Source organism: Lemur catta, chromosome 5 (genome assembly GCF_020740605.2).
Source record: "Lemur catta isolate mLemCat1 chromosome 5, mLemCat1.pri, whole genome shotgun sequence".
Lineage (NCBI taxonomy): Eukaryota > Metazoa > Chordata > Mammalia > Primates > Lemuridae > Lemur > Lemur catta.
Window position 1 is genome coordinate 3,220,865 of NC_059132.1, and position 17,091 is coordinate 3,237,955.

General features: G+C 54.3%; 1 protein-coding gene across 3 annotated transcripts in view; it reads left to right on the plus strand.

Moving 5' to 3' along the window:
- Positions 1-234: 234 nt before the first annotated feature.
- SLC25A48 (solute carrier family 25 member 48) overlaps positions 235-17,091 on the plus strand; it is a 39,073-nt gene continuing 22,216 nt past the window's right edge. For all 3 annotated transcript variants that reach the window (XR_006735066.1, XM_045550843.1, XM_045550844.1), the window contains exons 1-4: positions 235-384; positions 4,383-4,426; positions 11,909-11,980; positions 14,167-14,425. Coding sequence is in view for 2 of the 3 variants with exons in the window: in XM_045550843.1 (XP_045406799.1) it covers positions 273-384; positions 4,383-4,426; positions 11,909-11,980; positions 14,167-14,425 (487 nt within the window). In the remaining variant the exon portion in view is untranslated. The remainder of the gene's footprint in view (positions 385-4,382; positions 4,427-11,908; positions 11,981-14,166; positions 14,426-17,091) is intronic.

Here is a 17,091-nt window from a genome sequence, read left to right on the forward strand (position 1 = left end):
CGCTGAGGCTCTGAAGTTGGCAAGGGAGAGGACGAGGGGAGAAGGGAGGGCTAAGGGAATTGCGCTTGGTGACCCTTGCCTCCTTAGGGCCGGGGTGTGCCGCGGAACACGCCCCCGTCCCGCCAGGCTGCTGCGCCTTTAAGGGCCACTGGGGGCGTGCAGTCAGCGCCGGCGCCGGGGGAGCGCGGCGCGGTGGTGACTCGGAGGCTGGCTTTGGAGTGGGACCTGCCGCGCTCCGCGCTCCAGCTCTGCGGCGCGCTCGGGCCCGCGCCATGCCCCGCAGACACTGCGTGGGCCCCGCCGCGGCTCGGGAGGGCGAGGCCCCGCGCGGCACGGCCATGGGCAGCTTCCAGCTGGAAGACTTCGCTGCGGGCTGGATCGGAGGTGAGCGCGTTTAGGGGACCCCGACGGGCGCCGCGCGGGCAGTTGCACCCGCGCGCAGCCGAGGCAGCTCTGCGCCCGTGCGCTCCCTCCACGCGCCCGCGTGCGCCGCCTGCCGCGCGCAGCGCCCTCCCCGAGTTCTGTCGGGTGGTCTTCCCGTTCCTCCTCTGGGACTTCGCAGCCATTCGCCCCAGCTTCTGATTTGCCTCAAAGTTAGGACCCGCAGAACTTGCTCCGGTAATGATTAAACAGCCCGTCAAAGCCCACGGCCAATGGAGCCTCCCGGAGTGCACACACCCTTTGACGACACGGTGCGGTGCGCACCTGCGTTTGGGGAAGTGGCTCCGGAACTTGTGGATGAGACTGGCGCTTGGCGGCTGGTTCTGGACGCGGGTGGTGGGGAGCCTGGCTTCGCTTCGGGATCAGGCTGACCCCAGGGGAGCGCCAGCTGTAGGTGCCCACTGACAGCTGGGACAGACCCCTCCTGTCTTGTGTCATCCTTGCCCTCCTGCAAGGTCCCTCTTCCTGGCATTGTCGGTTCAGCCTTTCTTTGCCAGGCCTGGAATGGGTTGCCTGGGCAAGAGCTGCATTTCCAATAGGTCTTACCCCTCCTGTCTCAGCTACTGGGGGTGGGGCACCAGGGGACTTTGCTAATTGTAAAAAAGTTATCTTTCTTTTGACCCATCTAAGAGGGGCAAATGCAGCCTCTCTCCAAAGAAAAGATTAAAAGAGAAGCAAATAGATAGGATGCCAGGTCGTGTCTCTCACCTGGCGGGAGCCCACTTCTCTCTCCCCACAATGACTGCAGGGCCCCTGCTCCACACCTTCCTGAGCAGAGATGGCTCCTTTTATGGTGGACAATTCTGTTGGCACGGGCACCCTTGGGTTGGATGGAGACCTGCCTCTCCTAACTTTGCCAGTCAGGGCAGAGCAGCCTGAGGCCCACAGGGCATACCCAGGGCAACTGGACAGTCCTTCAACCACTTGGAGGGGCAGGCAGAAAGGGGAGACCCTCCCCTGGGCTGCCTCTCAAGTAACCAGACCCGCTTTAGTAGGGCTGCAAGTGGCTTGGTTTGAGAAATGCTCCGGAGGGTAGGGCCGAGTCAGAATAGCTCCTGGTTAGACAGAGATAGCCTGATTAGTCAGATGGCCTCTGACTGGATAGACTCCCCCCCCAGTGTGATGCCTCACGGACCCTCCCCAACTCACATAGCATAGCGACTAGGGAATTGTCCTTTATTCTGATATTCTGAGATTGCCCTTGCTTTGTTGCTGTTAACATGCCTTTTTTTTTTTTTTTTTTGCTTCCATGAAATGGTGGTAAGTATGGTAACACTGAATACTTAGTGGGTGCCAGGTGCTGTTTAAGTGCTATATGTATTCTTTTAAAACAACTTTATTGAGGTTTATTTTATGTATCATAAAATGCACAAATTTCAAGTGTACAGTTTAATGATTTTTAGTAACTTTACCAGATGGTACAGCCATCACCATAAATTAGTTTTAGAACATTTTCATCTCCCAGTAAGACATGCGCATGGACAGTTGAGCCCTGTCTCCTGCCCTGTCCCTGGACAACCACTAATCTCCTTTCTGTGAATTCATCTTTCCTGAATATTTTATATCAATTGAATCCTGAAATATGTGGTCTCTTGTGTCTGTTTATGTATATTTCTTTAATTATTATAATGACCCCAATGAGGGAGGTGCTGTTTCATCCCCATCTTACAGATGAGGAAATTGAGATACAGAGAAATTCACTGACTTGCCTAAGGCCATGCATCTAGCAAGACACTGGAATTCCAACCCAGGCAACCTGGCACCAGGCTCTGCCATCTCAATGCCCATGTATAGCTGTTTTCTTTCCTAACACCCTTGCACGGCAAGACTTTACGATTGACATCCTCCACATCTAGTTGGAGATTCTACTGGTCTATGAAGTCCTGAGGTCTGGAACAACTGACCTGATAATCCCATTTTTTTTATCTCACATGCACTACTTTCAGATGGGTGGGCAGGAGGCTGAGCAGGGAGATGTTGACCCATGGCTGCATCTGAGGCTGCGGCTCTGCCCGAGGTCCAGGGCTCCTTCCCCCCACTGGGAGGGCTTCCCATAGAGGGAGGCTTCCTTAGGCCTGCGGAAGGCTCAGCTTCTGTTGCCTGTCACCTCCACCTCTGCCCAGTTCCAGGAAGGAGGGGTGAAGAGGGCACAGGAGGTTCTGGACTCAGGGAACCATCGTTCTGGGATTCAGCTGGTTTCTCTAATATCTAATATTCCAGGACTCCTTTCCTACCTTACCTGGTTAAATCACTTCTGCTAGCAGAGACATTTCTTTCTTCATCAGTGTGCTGGAGAATTTGTCTTCGAAGAAGTTCCTGTTTCAATCTCAGTTACCAGCTTCTACAACAAGAGCGTCTTAATCTAGGCGGCCTTGGGGAAGCCTTGCCTCCCTCTAAATTGTACAGGCCTTACGAGTACCTATGTGGATGGGCATTTCTCTGAGAAAAGATACAGCATATTCATCACTTTTCCAAAGGGGTCTTCTTTTTAAAAAAAATTCTGTAGTGATGGCATTCATTTTCAAGCATGCTGTGAGTGGCAGGCTGTCTGTAGCTACCTTACACTCATGAATTCATTTCCTTCCCACAATGGAACCATGAGGCAGCTGCTATTATTGTTCCCACTCTACACATGCTAAAAGTGAGGCACAGAGAAGTTAGGTAACGTTCAGGTAACTGAAAATTGCTGGATTTTCTCTTCACACACACCCTACTCCCTTTGTGAGTTGAAATTCACATAATATAAAATGAGCAATTTTAAAGTGTACCATTCAGTGGCATTTAGTACATTCACAATGCCGTGCAAACATCACCTCTAGTTCCAAAGCATTTTCCTCATGACCCAAAAAGATCCTGTACCCATTAAACAGTCACGCCTATTTCCCCCTCCTCCCGGCCCTGCCAACCACCAGTCTGCCTCCTGTCTTTATGGATTTACCTATGCTGGATAATTTATGTGAATAGAATTATATAATGTGTTGCCTTTTGTGTCTGGCCTCTTTTAGTTAGCACAATGTTTTTGAGGTTCATTCATGTTGTAACATGTATCAATAGTTTGTTTCTTTTTCTCTTCTCACTGAACAGGATTCCTTTGTATGAAGATAGCACAGTTTGTTTCTCGGTACTTCAGCTGATGCACGTTGGGGTGGATTCCCTCCTTCTGGCTACTCAGTGTTGCCAGGACCGTGTCTGTGCACATGTACTTGTTCGAGTGTCGTCTTCAGTGCTTGGGCACATGCCTAGGGGTGGAACTGCAGGGCCATGTAGCGATTCTATGTTTAACTTTTTTAAAGAACTGCCAAACTGTTCCCACAGTGGCTGCATCATTTTACATTTCCACCAGCAACATACAAGGATTCTAATTTCTCTACATCCTTGTTTACACTTATTTTTCTTTTTATTATAGCCATCCTAATGAGTATGAAGAGGACTCTCATTGTGATTTTGATTTTCATTTCCCGAATGACTAATGATGTTGAGCATCTGTTGATGTGCTTCTTGGCCATTTGTACATCTTCTCCAGAGAAAGTCCTTTGCCCATTAAATTTTCTTGTAGTCATTAAGAGCTTTCCTCCTTCCTTCCTTCCTTCCTTCCTCCCTTCCTCCCTCCCTCCCTCTTTGGTCTATTTCAAATAGATTCTGTATGTGGTGTAAGGCAGGGGTCTAACTCCATTCCTTTGCCTGTGGTTATCCTGTTGTCCCAGTACCTTCCTTTTGGGGGGTGCTTGCTTCTTCAGGCATAACCCAGATTTTACTCCATTTTGTCTGCCTTTTGTGGTGCCTGGGCCAGTGCCCAATGCACTGGAGGCCCCTCCAGGGACTGACCACTGGCTGACTGAGTGAATGCCTGTGCCTGAGCCCTCTGTCCTGTCCCAAGAGCCAGCGGCTGCAAACCAGGAGTCCAGGGGCTGAGTGACCGGGTGTTCTCTTTTGATCCATAGGTGCAGCCAGCGTCATCGTCGGCCACCCTCTGGACACAGTCAAGGTACAGTAGCCATGCTTCCCACTACCTCTTGGAAAGAGGCCTGGAGCTGGCCTGCCTCGGGGACTGTGCCTGCTGTGTCTGACCCCAGAGAGTCTCCTGCCCAGGCAGGCTCTCCGTTGCCAGCTTAGGAGGTGGGGTGCTAGGAGGCCTTGTTTGGAACAGCTCTACCCTCATTACTTGGCAGGGATTTTGTTTTTGTGAATGTCCTGCCCCTGCCTACAGGCTCTCATGAGTTGGTTGGGGAGAGGCCGAGGCCCTGGCATGTGTCCTCCTCCAGGGCCCTGCGGAGCTGAGGAGTCAGGAACGCCTTCTCGTGTGAGGTGGTGGTGTCTGAACCCCAAATTTAGGGATGGGTTTCGGGTGGTTAGAAACGATACACCAGGCACAGGGAACCGCGTGGATGGAGGCATCGAGATGGGGGTGCTGGCTGGGGGCTGTGCTCCTGCGTGAGGTTTCTGATAACAGCTGCAAGTCAGGAAAGGTGGGACAGTGCTCGGTCCTCAGAGGACTTGAATGCCAGGTTAGGACTTTGGATCTAACCCATCATAACCTGATGATGGGGGGTGAGGACTCTGGAGCTGGCAGGGCCTCCCTGGCATTGGGACCATCCAGCCCCCTTGTTCTGGGGTGTTCCCCAGAGAGGGGAAGGGGCTTGTCTCGGTCACACAGCAAGTTAAAAACTGAGAAGTGAGATGCTGCAAAGAAGCATTCTTTGACCCCACGGCCACCCCTGCCACCCAGTGGTGAGCAGGACTCAGAGCCATGCCCGGGGAACATGGCCATAAATGGTGCCTCCTCGCCCCCGACTGACTCTCACATCGTTGTCCAGAGTTCTGCCTGGATTGTGCACAGAGAGGAACCCCCACGCCCTTCTCAAACGGCTCTTGCAATTCTCTTTCTCTCCATCTTCCTGTATGACAACGGCTCCTCATAGGTCAGGGACCAGGCCTACTCTCTTCTCCACGAGACCAGCCTACTTGTCTTACATATTTGAAAAGAGCCCTCTAAGTAGTAAAGGTGTGTTGAGGGTCCCCAGGGGACATCCTGACCTAAGGGGATGGCAGGGAGGGTCCCCAGGGGACGTCCCGACCTAAGGGGATGGCAGGAAGGGTCCCCAGGGGACGTCCCGACCTAAGGGGATGGCAGGGAGGGTCCCCAGGGGACGTCCTGACCTAAGGGGATGGCAGGGAGGGTCCCCAGGGGACGTCCCGACCTAAGGGGATGGCAGGCAGGGCCCAGTGCTGGGGGCCGGGCACACACAGGGGTGAGAGAAACAGGCTTAGTCTATTCCCTGGGAAGGTGTGATCTTCCCGCTTCATAGGAGGAGAGCAGCATCCAGGAACCTGCTCCAGGCCCCAGAGCTGGGTACGGCACGGCTGGGGCTGAAAGCCCCAAAGTGAACTTGGCTCTCGGGCCAGTCTGCCTCCCTGCTCAGCGCCTTCTCTGCATGCAGAGCCCCTTGGACAGACTGGAGCCCAGTAGATGTTCCCTGAAGAAGGAAAGTTGTCCCAGAGCCGCTTTCTCAAAAAAAAAAAAAAAAAAAAAAAAAGTGTGCTGTTGCTGCTGGCCTGTCCCCTCTGGGGAGCAGCCCCCACGGTGCTCTTGGCCACGGTGGACGGTCCTGAGCTCTGGAGTGGCCTCACCTTTGGAAATCATTCTCCAGGCCGCGCCTGCCCTCGGCCGGCTGAGATCCTCTGCGGATTGCACTGAAGCTGCCGAGGGCTGTGGCTCCTCCTTAGGCTGCCTGGGAGCTCAGCACCGAGGGACCTGGAGGAACCCAGAGCTGGGACGCGGGAGGCGTGTAGGGAATGGTGCCAGGGCTGCTGCCAGTGCCAGCGCTGGGGCGATCTCGGCGAGTGCTGCCTGCCCAGCCTCCCCTGCCCCTTTCCTGGCACAGGAGCTGGAGTGCTGGGGCTCCGTTCTCAAGGGGCCCTTGCAGAGAAAGAGGGGCTCTCAGCCCTCACCCGTAAATGCTTTGTGGCTATTTTCACAAGATGTGGGGACATACACAGCGTTTGTAAAGAAGGGGCTTGAGGCCTTGGGTTTGCAAAGGCTGAAATCACACGGTCACTGTCAGCAGATGTGCAGGTGCTCAGCCCTTATTGAGCACCTACTGTGTGCACTGCATGAGGCCAGGTTATCTCAAGTCCAAGCTGGTCCTGATGGTGGCTGCCCCACAGGCTGGCGGTCCTCAGGCTTCCGTGTGTATCAGACTCACCTGGGGGTCTCAGGTTCCACCTCCCTTAGAGACACTGGTCCAAGAAGCCAGGGTAGGGCTGCAAATGCATGAAAAATGAGCTTAGCTCGTAAAGGGATTCTGTGGCAGGGCTTCTCGGGGCCACAAGGGCTGGTCTAATCCCTGCGTTGATTCCCAGGGCAAGGGGCAAGGCCTGGGGCCACCAGCTGAGCAGAGGCAGCAGTCAGTCTTAGGCCCCTGGGAGAGTATGTCTACTCCAGGGAGGGCTGAGACCTCTGCTGCCATGAGGATCGTCTTGGGCAGAAGAGGATAAAGAGTCTGGTTTGTCAGGAAGTACCAAAATGCCAAGCACCTGTTCAAATGCCTGAGCCAAGGTGGTGGAGGGAAGCTGGCAGGGCTGGGCAAGAAGCCTCGCTTCTGTGTTATTGTTGGGGGGTGGGGGAGGATGTCAGAGGGGGCAGGTGCCATTGGAGCCAGCCTGGAGACTCCGTGGGACAGAGATCAGGCACTCACCTGTCCATGGCACAGTACCCGTCTGCCAGGTGCCATAAGCTGACCTAGGGTCTGAGAATTCAGCAATGAGGGAGGCAGGCAAGGGGACAGATATTTTTAGTACAGTGACAGATAAAAGGGGATACAGTAAATGCACAACACATTTACAGGAAGTGGTAGGTGCTAGCGGGATGACAGCACAAGGCAATGGCAGAGGCTGTGACAAGGGGCTTCCCTATAGCAGAGGGTCAGGGAGGGCCACTCTGCAGGCCCTCAAATGGCACCATGAGCCGGACATACCGACCTGGGGTCAGAGTGCTTATGGCAGAGGGACGAGCTGGTGCAAAGGCCCAAGGGTGGAAATAGGCTCGCAGTATGTTTGGAAACAAAGGAGGCTGGCGTGTACGTAGTGCTTGCAGTGAGGCGAGCAGGGGGAGTGGCACAGGTGCTGGGAGAAGTCAGGGGACACTGGGGTTGCTGGGCAGGGCAGAGGCCTCGCTGCCTGCCTCCTGCCAGCCCCGCACACCCAAACCTTGGCTCCCAGAGCCCACCTAGAGGGCTCTGCAGCAAGTTCACCTCTGAAAATCACTGCTGCCCAGAGGTTGAGCCAATGCCAGACAGTCCCCAGGGCTGTCCAGAGCCAAGCCAGGCCCTTGGGCACCCTCCTCACCTCTGTCGTAGATGCGATGCCCACTGAGCTCTCTCCTGCCCAGGCTGGGCTTCCCCGTTCAGAGCACAGCTTAGCGCAGAGCTGGGCACCGCCCTGGGTGAGACCCTGCTGAGCGCGAGGCTATCCCAGACCTCAGCCCAGCTCGGGGTGCCTGCTGTATACCTCTCCAGGGCTGGGCCCGGGGACACTTGGAAGACTAGGATGCAGTCCTTAGTGTCTCCTTGAGAGTGAGGTTGTTCCTGGCACTCCCACCCTCCCACACTCACCTAACTCGTTCCCAGTCTGCCCTCTCCGGGCTCACTGGCAAACCCACCTGCAGCAGTACTTGGTGGCTGAGCCAGAAGGACGCGCTTCGGAGCCAGCAGGCTCTGGGGCTGAATCCTGTTCTTGCTGTTTCCTGCTTGGGTGGCCTTCTGCTAAACAGGGGACTAATCCCTGGCTTGCAGGGTAAATATAAGGTCAGAGAGTTGTTCCTGGTACGCCGTAGGCATTCAAAATCGGTAGCTGCCATTTTTTATCAACATCATTCCATATAAATTAAGTTTTTCTAAGTTACCACATCGTGTGAAAATGTCTAGTGGGATTTTAACCAAAGTTGGAGAATGTGTTTAAAATGCTCTGATTGAAATGGTATATACAATTTACTGTGTACATACTAAGGGGAGCCATGGGACACCTCCCGAGGGGCCTCCCCAGCTGTGGACCTGGAGCTGCTCTCACAGGCGGCCCCTGTCCTCGCAGCCAGGAGAGGCGACTGTGCCCCGAAGGCGAGGTTGACTCGAGGGAGTTGTCACCTGCTGCTGCTGAGTTAGGTGGGAGAGATTTAACTGTGAACAACTGGGGGACGTGTCAGCTTCCTTGGGCTTCAAGCAACTGAAATTTCTGTCCTCACAGTTCAGGAAGCAGGAGTCCAAATTCAAGGTGTTGGTTCCTTCCGGAGGCTCTGAGGGAGGAGCCGCCCCATGCCAGGGCTGCCGGCAATCCCTGACGTGGCTCCAGCTCTGCCTTGGTCCTGCTGTGGCTTCCTCTCTGTGTTGCCTCCCCCTCTCCTCTCTAAGGACACCAGTCGTGGGACTTAGGGCAATCTAGGGGGGTGGAGGCCCCTCCCTCTCTGCAGGCAGGCCTGGCCACAGTGCCTGGGAAGGCTCTCTTCCTTCTCCCCTGTCCCCTGAGCCTCTGGAGGGGCCCCCGGCTGCGACATGGCATCCAGCCCCTGTTCAGCCTGTGAACCTCCTGCTGGGGCAGCCCCGGCACAGCACATGGCCGCCTCGGGTCCAGCCTGGACCGTGGGCCAGGGCTCTGTTGCACCCTGGAATATCTTTTTGGAACATCTTTCTTCCTTCTGGGTAGCATTTTCTCCACAGTCCCTGTCACCTGAGAAAGGCTTGGGCAAGTCTGGATAAGCTGAAATCCAGTGCCGGCCGCATCTTCTGCTCTCCTATGACACAGGGCACAGCACGTAACCTTCCTGAGCCTCGGTCCCTTTGTCTATAAAGGGGGCAGATAGCACCTCCCTGGTGAGGCTGTCATGAAGATGGCTCATGGAGGCCCTGAGGGTACAGCAATGAGCGGATGCCCCTATCGTGATGAGTAGACGCGTGGGGCACAGGTGGGCAGACCAGAGACTTGCATGAGTGTCTGGGCTTGCCCATGGAGAACTCAGCCACAAGGCCCTGGGCTGCTGACCAGGTCAAAGGCTCCTTCCTCCGCCCTCGGCTGCCTGGTCCCAGGTCAGGGAGGCACGGCTGGCACTTAGGGGCGCGTGCCTGCTGCAGGGTGGCCGGGCTCCGGTCAGGGCTCCGCTGCCTGTGGACCACCTGGACCAGGCTGCCATGGGCAGGCTTTGAAGGTATCTGCCCCCCTCATGAACATCCCAGAGGTCTTCTTGCCTTGCTCCAGTGTAATCCCTGCCACCCCAGGCTGCTCCCTGACTGCCCTGTCCAGCCTTGGGAATGCACGTTGGCCCAGGACAGCCAGGGTGTGGCCTGAACTGTCAGGTCGGTGGGGGCCGGGGCGGGGGACAGACAGTGGCCCAGCTTTCAGCATAGAGACTCCAGCCACCTCACCCCCTGCCACTGAGCGCTCACCCCTCTCTCCCTGTGTTTTCACCTGTGGGTCCCTGAGAGCTTCAAGTGGGAGGGAAAGCCGTGAACCGGAGGAGCATGTGCTCACAGCGCCCCTGATGTAAGATCATGGTGTTGGGCCCAATATCCCATGCACAGCCCTGATCTTCGAGTTGTGTCCACTGTGCACACAGCGCCCGGGGCTCCTGCACTTTATAAGGACCCAGGAAAGTGTCAGAGACCTGAGAGAATACTATATAAGAAGAAAAGTTCAGAAGCAAAATGAATGCTTCACTAAATGTTTGCAAAATATAGCCTTATGTTAAATCGTCAAATGCAACCCAACTTTCATGGAGATTTATGTGAATGATATTTAATGTGGGATGCACATTAAATATATAAAATTAGATTTAATTTTACATGCTTGATATGATATGGGGCAGGTTTGCAAAAGTAACAGAGCCAAGCTCTAAGCAAGTCGGCCGGGCGCAGTGGCTCACACCTGTGATCCTAGCACTCTGGGAGGCCTAGGCAGGTGGATCGTTTGAGCTCAGGAGTCCAAGACCAGCCTGAGCAAGAGTGAGACCCCGTCTCTACTAAAAAAATAGAAAGAAATTAGCTGGACAACTAAAAATATATAGGAAAAATTTAGCCGGGCATGGTGGCTCATGCCTGTAGTCCAGCTACTCAGGAGGCTGAGGCAGAAGGATTGCTTGAGCCCAGGAGTTTGAGGTTGCTGTGAGCTAGGCTGAAGATGTGGTACGCTAGCCTGGGCAACAGAGTGAGACTCTGTCTCAAAAAAAAAAAAAAAAAAAAAAAGATCTAAGCAAGTCTTAAAATGGCCTTGATTCTGCAGAACCTGGAGAGGTGAGAAGATAATAGCAGAGCCCATCAATTCTCTAGGCCCCAAGTGAGGGCTCGGGGCATAGTAGCTCCTCCTTGGCGGCTCTCACGGCTTCTTCCCACACAGGTGTGGCACGTGTGGCATGCTGTACATGCTGAGAGAGTGTTTTGGTGGAGAATTATAGGCTGTACATCTTAAAAGAAGTGGGACACTCTGAGGCCAGGCTGAGGGTGCTCTGGGCTCTTGTGTGAGCCTACTCAGACCCCTGTGCCTGTCCGCTGCTGCCCCTGTCACCACAGCCAGCCTCTGTCACAGGGCACCATGCCTTCACCTGCAACCCTCTTGCAGCCAGCGTGAAGGGCCACTGTGCCGGGGCTGTGCTCAGCCCTGGGGCCGAGAGGAGAGTAAGACAGGAGGCCTCCCTGGAGGGTGATCCAACATAAACTCTACATAATCAAACACATAAGACCATTGCGACATTTCAGCTCAGACCCAAGAGCAGGAGCTGGGGAAAGAGCCTTCCAGGGGGAGGGGACAGCAAGGGCAAAGGGCTGGGGGTGGGAAACAGTCGCTGCTTGGGGACTGGGAACATGCCAGGTGGTGGGCATGGAGGGTGAAGATGGCCTGCAGGGGCCAGAGGCAGGGTCGTGCTCCCCCCAGGGCCTCCTGGGTGCAGGTAGAGAGTGTGGAATGCGTTCTGAGTTTGGGTAGAGGCCACTGAAGTGCCCCGGCTTCTCTGATGTTTGAGAAATATCAGTCTGACTGCTACGTAGAGAGAGGGAACAAGTGTGGGAGAAGCAGGAGCCCCGGAGGGGGCCAGGCCGCTGTCCGGGTAAGGATGAAGGGGTGCAGCCTAGGGGCGGTGCCGCTGGGGGCAAGACGAATGAGTCCCCCAGGGGTACGTAGGAGGGCAGAGTGACAGCAGACAGGGCAGAGCCCCAGTTTAGCTTTTTATCCTTAGGAGGCCAGGACCATACATCTGCCGGCAACCGTCATGTTTGCACTAACCGGCCTTCGTCCTTCTCTTGCGCGAGCAGGTCTGAAGGGGGCAGGAGAGACAGGTGTGCAGAGGGTGGAGCGCCAGCCTGGCCGGGCCTAAAACCCAGACCTCCTTCCTGGAGGGTCACGTTGGGCAGGGCCTCCCCCTCCCTGGGCATCCTTTGGGGCAGTGGGGACGTGAATGACCTCTGAGGGGGCCCCTTGCCTCTCTCCGCAGACGCGCCTGCAGGCTGGCGTGGGCTACAGGAACACCCTCGGCTGCATCCGCACCGTGTACCGGAGGGAGAGCGTAAGTGCCCCTGGGCAGGTGGAGCCACATGACAGCCACCATCGGCCCGGACATCAGCCACAGCCCCACCCCAGCACGCCGGGCAGGGCCTGGCAATCTCATCTCACAGCACACCTCAGAGGTCGCGTGGCACCTGCGCTTACCCCACCTCCTGCAGCACCCTGGGGGAAAGCACCGGCTCTGGGTGCACCCTCTGGAGAGGTTCTGAGGAATTCAGAACCCCAGTGTGGAAAATTTCTGCAAAAACAAGGTGACCTGCCAGTTTTTCAAAAAGGAATGAGTGGCTGGTCAACATGTGCCGACTGGCAGCGCTTTACCTGGCGCTTCCGAGTCCAGACGCCGGAGCTCACCGCACTGGTCGCTGGAGACCCCACAACCCCAGTATTCCCTTTCAAAGGGGGAGTCTGAATGGCGTTTTGTACACGATGCCTCAGGCTCCCTTCTTAAGAATTAGCATGGGCTTAGGAAGACTTTCTACGGCCCCTCTTTGGGGAATTTAAAATAAATTTTAAAACTTGGATGAAATGACCTGAATTAAAGAAACGGTCAGGTGGCAGCCCTGTGGCAGCCCTGTGGCTTTTCCTTGAGCCACAGGAAATTGGCCCCATTGTCACCGTTGTCTCCACGAGGCTCCATCCTAACAGGCGCCCTGGGTCTCAGACCCTCCCGCGAGCCCCTCGCACGCCTAGCGCCGGGGTGTTGCGTTGACTCTCTTGATCCCTGCTTTGCAGTCGGGATGAGCACCACAGGCCCAGCACTTGGTGTTCCAAGGCGAGGCTATGCGATCCCACAGTCCCCTGAGTGGCCGCTGAGTGTCCTTTGGCTCACGTCCCCCGCAGGGTCTGCCAGCCCTCGTCCCGGCTCCAGGGTGTCGGTGGGGACTGCAGGCAGATTCTCTGAGACACAGCCGCTTGTGGCTTAAGCAACGTCCCAAGTTATCTGAAGGACCTTGTTATGGAGGAAGAGCGGGAAGCAGGGCGTGCGTGTGTGTGTGTGTGTGTGCGCGTGTGTGTGTGTGTGTGTGTGCGTGTGTGTGTGTGCGTGTGTGTGTGTGTGCGCGTGTGTGTGCGCGTGTGTGTGTGTGTGTGCGTGTGTGTGTGTGCGTGTGTGTGTGTGTGCGTGTGTGTGTGTGCGTGTGTGTGTGTGTGCGCGTGTGTGTGCGCGTGTGTGTGTGTGTGTACGCGCGCGTGTGTGTGCATGTGCGTGTGTGTGTGTGTGCGCACGTGTGTGTGTGTGCGTGTGTGTGTGTGTGTGTGTGTGGCACCCTGCCTCTGGCAGCCAGCGTGCAGTGCTCACAGTCGGGACTGGCAGGTTTGTGCACAGCCTGGAGTCTGCACCGTGGCTTGCCACTACTTTTTCATCTTTGGCACCCGTGTGCTGCCCTAATTCCTCCGAGGGCCTGTGGAATTTTCCAGTTTTCCTTGGAGCATCTGTGGTGTTTACTGAAAATGCGAACGAGAAAGGACCTTGACCCCAGCCCGCAGCACCTCTCCTCGGCCTCCTGCATCTGTGTGTGCACATAAGTCCTTCCCGTGCCCTTCTGGGGCTCCCTCTCCAGATACTTCTGCTAGGAGACACGCACGCTGAGGGGCACTCACGTACAGGCTGGCCCAGGTTCCCCTCGGGGGCCTGTGGGACCCTCTTCTTACCCCCCACAGGCTTAGTAGGTTGTATCAAAATTGCCTGTCAGTTTGTCCTGTCCCCCTTGCCCTGCCCTGCCTCAGACTATGGGCCCAGTGAGGGGGGACACTGCTTCTTCCTGTCGTCCCCCGGAGCTGGCACAGGACACGTGTCTGGAGAACGCTTTTGTCTGAGTAGCAAATGAGGAGGCAGCTCGTGGTGCCTGGCCAGCCCACTGCCCCTGGGGGCTCTCAGGCTGCCCCTGGGCCACAGCCTCCCCCGCAGCAAGTACGTCCAGGCCAGGATGCCACCGCGCAGGAAACAGGGACACGCAGAAGCTGGTTCCTCGCCAGAGCAGGAACGCCTGCCCCGTGCTGCGCAGTCCTCCCCCGCCTCCCCTGCCACACCAGCGTCTTCCCCTCTCTTCCCTGACACACGGGCCCGTTTGCCCTGTGGTCTCTCCCCCACCGGCCCGCAGACTCCAGGAAGGCGGGTGGGCAGGTGTCCCCTGGGAGGGCGAGGGCAGCCGGGGTCCTCATGCCTCTTCCCACTGGGTTTCCCCACAGGTGTTCGGCTTCTTCAAGGGCATGTCCTTCCCCCTGGCCAGCATTGCTGTCTACAACTCGGTAGTGTTTGGGGTCTTCAGTAACACGCAGAGGTTCCTCAGCCAGTGCCGCTGTGGGGAGCCCGAGGCCAGCCCTCCCCGAACGCTGTCTGACCTGCTGCTGGCCAGCATGGTGGCCGGCGTGGTCTCCGTCGGGCTGGGGGGGCCCGTGGACCTCATCAAGATCCGGCTGCAGATGCAGACACAGCCATTTCAGGCAGGTAAGAGGCCAGGGCAGGGGAGCCTGGTGTCTGGGGCCTGTGACCCTTTCCCGGTTTGCCGGATCTGGGATGCAGTTGTCAACATCCTCATTACTGAGCAGGGTCTGTGTGTTGTCATGCAGTAGTCTGTCATTACAAGCATACCTTGAAGATGCTGCGTGTTCGGTTCCAGACCACCACAATAAAGCGAATCTCGCAATGAAGCAAGTGACACACATTTTTTGGTTTCCCAGTGCATATAAAAGTTGTGTTTCCACTATGCTGTGGTCTATTAAGTGTGCAATAGCATTATGTCTAAAGAAACAATGTTCATACCTTAATTATAAATACTTTATTGCTAAAGAATGCTAGTGATCGTCTGAATCTTCAGCAAGTAATAATGTTTTTTGCTGGTGGAGGGTCTTACCTCAGTGTTGCTGGCTGCTGACGGATCAGGGTGGAGGTTGCTGAAGGCGGGGGGGGGGGGGTGCTGTGGCAATTTCCTAAAATAAGACAGCAGTGAAGTTTGCCACAGTGATTGGCTCTTCCTTTCATGAAAGATTTCTCTGGAGCATGCGATGCTGTTTGATAGCGTTTTACCCACAGTAGAACTTCTGTCAAAATTGGAGTCAATCCTCTCAAACCCTGACACTGCTTTACCAGTTAAGTTTATGTGATTTTTCTAAACCCTTTGTTGTCATGTTGACTATGTTCACAGCGTCTTCACCCAGAGTAGATTCTGTCTCAAGAAACCACTTTTTCACTCATCATAATAAGCAGCTCATCTGTTCAAGTTTTCTCGTGAGATTGCAGCGATCCAGTCACATCTTTAGGCTCCACTTCAGTTCTCTTGCTGTTTCCACCACATCTGCGGTGACTTCCACCATTGAACCCTTGAACCCCTCGAAGTTGTCCGTGAGGGTTGGAATCAACTTCTTCCGAACTCCTGTTAATGTTGATATTTTGACCTCCTCCCATGAAGTGTGAATTTTTAATGACATCTGGAATGGTGAATCCCTTCCAGAAAGTTTTCAATTTACTTTGCCCCGATCCCTCAGAGGAATCTTTATCTATGACAAATACAGCCTTATGAAATGTATTCCTTAAGTAATAAGACTTAAAAGGTCAAAATGTCTCCTTGATCCATGGGCTGCAGAATGGATGCTGTGTTAGCAGGCAGGAAAATATTAATCTCCTTGTGCATCTCCATCAGAGCTCTTGGGCGACCAAGTGTATTGTCAATAAGCAGTAAAATCTTGAAAGGAATCTTTTTTTCTGAGCAGTAGGTCCCAACAGTGGGCTTAAAATATGAAGTGAACCATGCTGTAAACAGATGTGCTGTAAACAACTGTGCTGTCATTCAGGCTTTGCTGTTTCCTTTCTACAGCACAGGCAGAGGAGACTTAGCATCATTCTTAAGGGCCACAGAATTTCCAGAATGGTAAATGAGCACTGGCTTTAACTCAAAGTCACCAGCTGCATTGGCCCCTAACAAGAGAGTCATCCTGTCCTTTGAAGCCAGGCATTGACTGCTCTTTATTAGCTGTGACAGTCCTGGATGGCATCTGCTTCCAATATTGGGCTGTTTTGTGAACATTGAAATCTGTTGTTGAGTGCAGCCGCCTTTGTCCATTACCTGAGCTAGACCTTCTGGATAACTAGCTGCAGCTTCTCCATCAGCACCTGCTGCCTCACCTCAAACTTTTACGTTATGGAATTGGCGTCTTTCTTTAAACCTCATGAGCCAGCCTCTGCTAGCTTCAGACTTTTGTTCTGCAGCTTCCTCACCTCCCTCAGCCTTCACAGAATTGAAGACAGTTAGGGCCTTGCTCCGGATTAGGCTTTGGCTTAAAGGAATGTTGTCGTGGGTTTGATCTATCCTGACCGTGAAAAAACTTTCTCCATATCAGCAATAAAGCTGTTTGGCTTTCTTATCATCCATCTGTTCCCTGGGGTAGCACTTTTAATTTCCTTCAGGCACTTTCTCTTTGCAGTCACGACTTGGCTACCTGTTTTGCACAAGAGGCCAAAGCCTAGCTTTTGGCCTGTCTCGGCTTCAGACATGCCTTCCTCACCGAGCCTAATCATTTCTAGCTTCTGATTTAAAGTGAGAGACATGTGACTCTTTCTTCCACTTGAACACTTAGAGGCCATCGTAGCATTATTAATTGGCCTAATTTCAATATTTTTGTGTCTTAAGGGACAGGGAGACCCAAGGAAAGGGAAAGAGACGGGCGAGTGGCTGGTGGGGGGAGCAGTTAGAACATGCACATTGATCAGTTAGGGCTGCTGTTTTATATGGGTGTGGCTCGTGGCACCTCTAAACAGTTACAATAGTGACATCAGAGATCGCTGATCACTGATCACAGGTCACCACGACAGATAAAATAACAATGAAAACGTCTGAGATAGTGCTCAGGTCACTAAGATGGGACACAGAGATGTGAAGTGAGCACATGCTGTTGGGAAAATGATGCCGGGAGACTTGCTGGATGCAGGGTCGCTCAACCTTCAATTTGTAAAACCTGCATTATCTGCAAAGTGCTGTAAAGCCAGGTGCAATAAACTGAGGTATGCTTGTATTATTATTTTAGTTATAGTGGTAACTGTCATTGTTTAAATAATTACTATGTGCCAGGTACCTGCTAAGAGCTCTGCACATGTTCTCTTAATCCATTTTCATAACA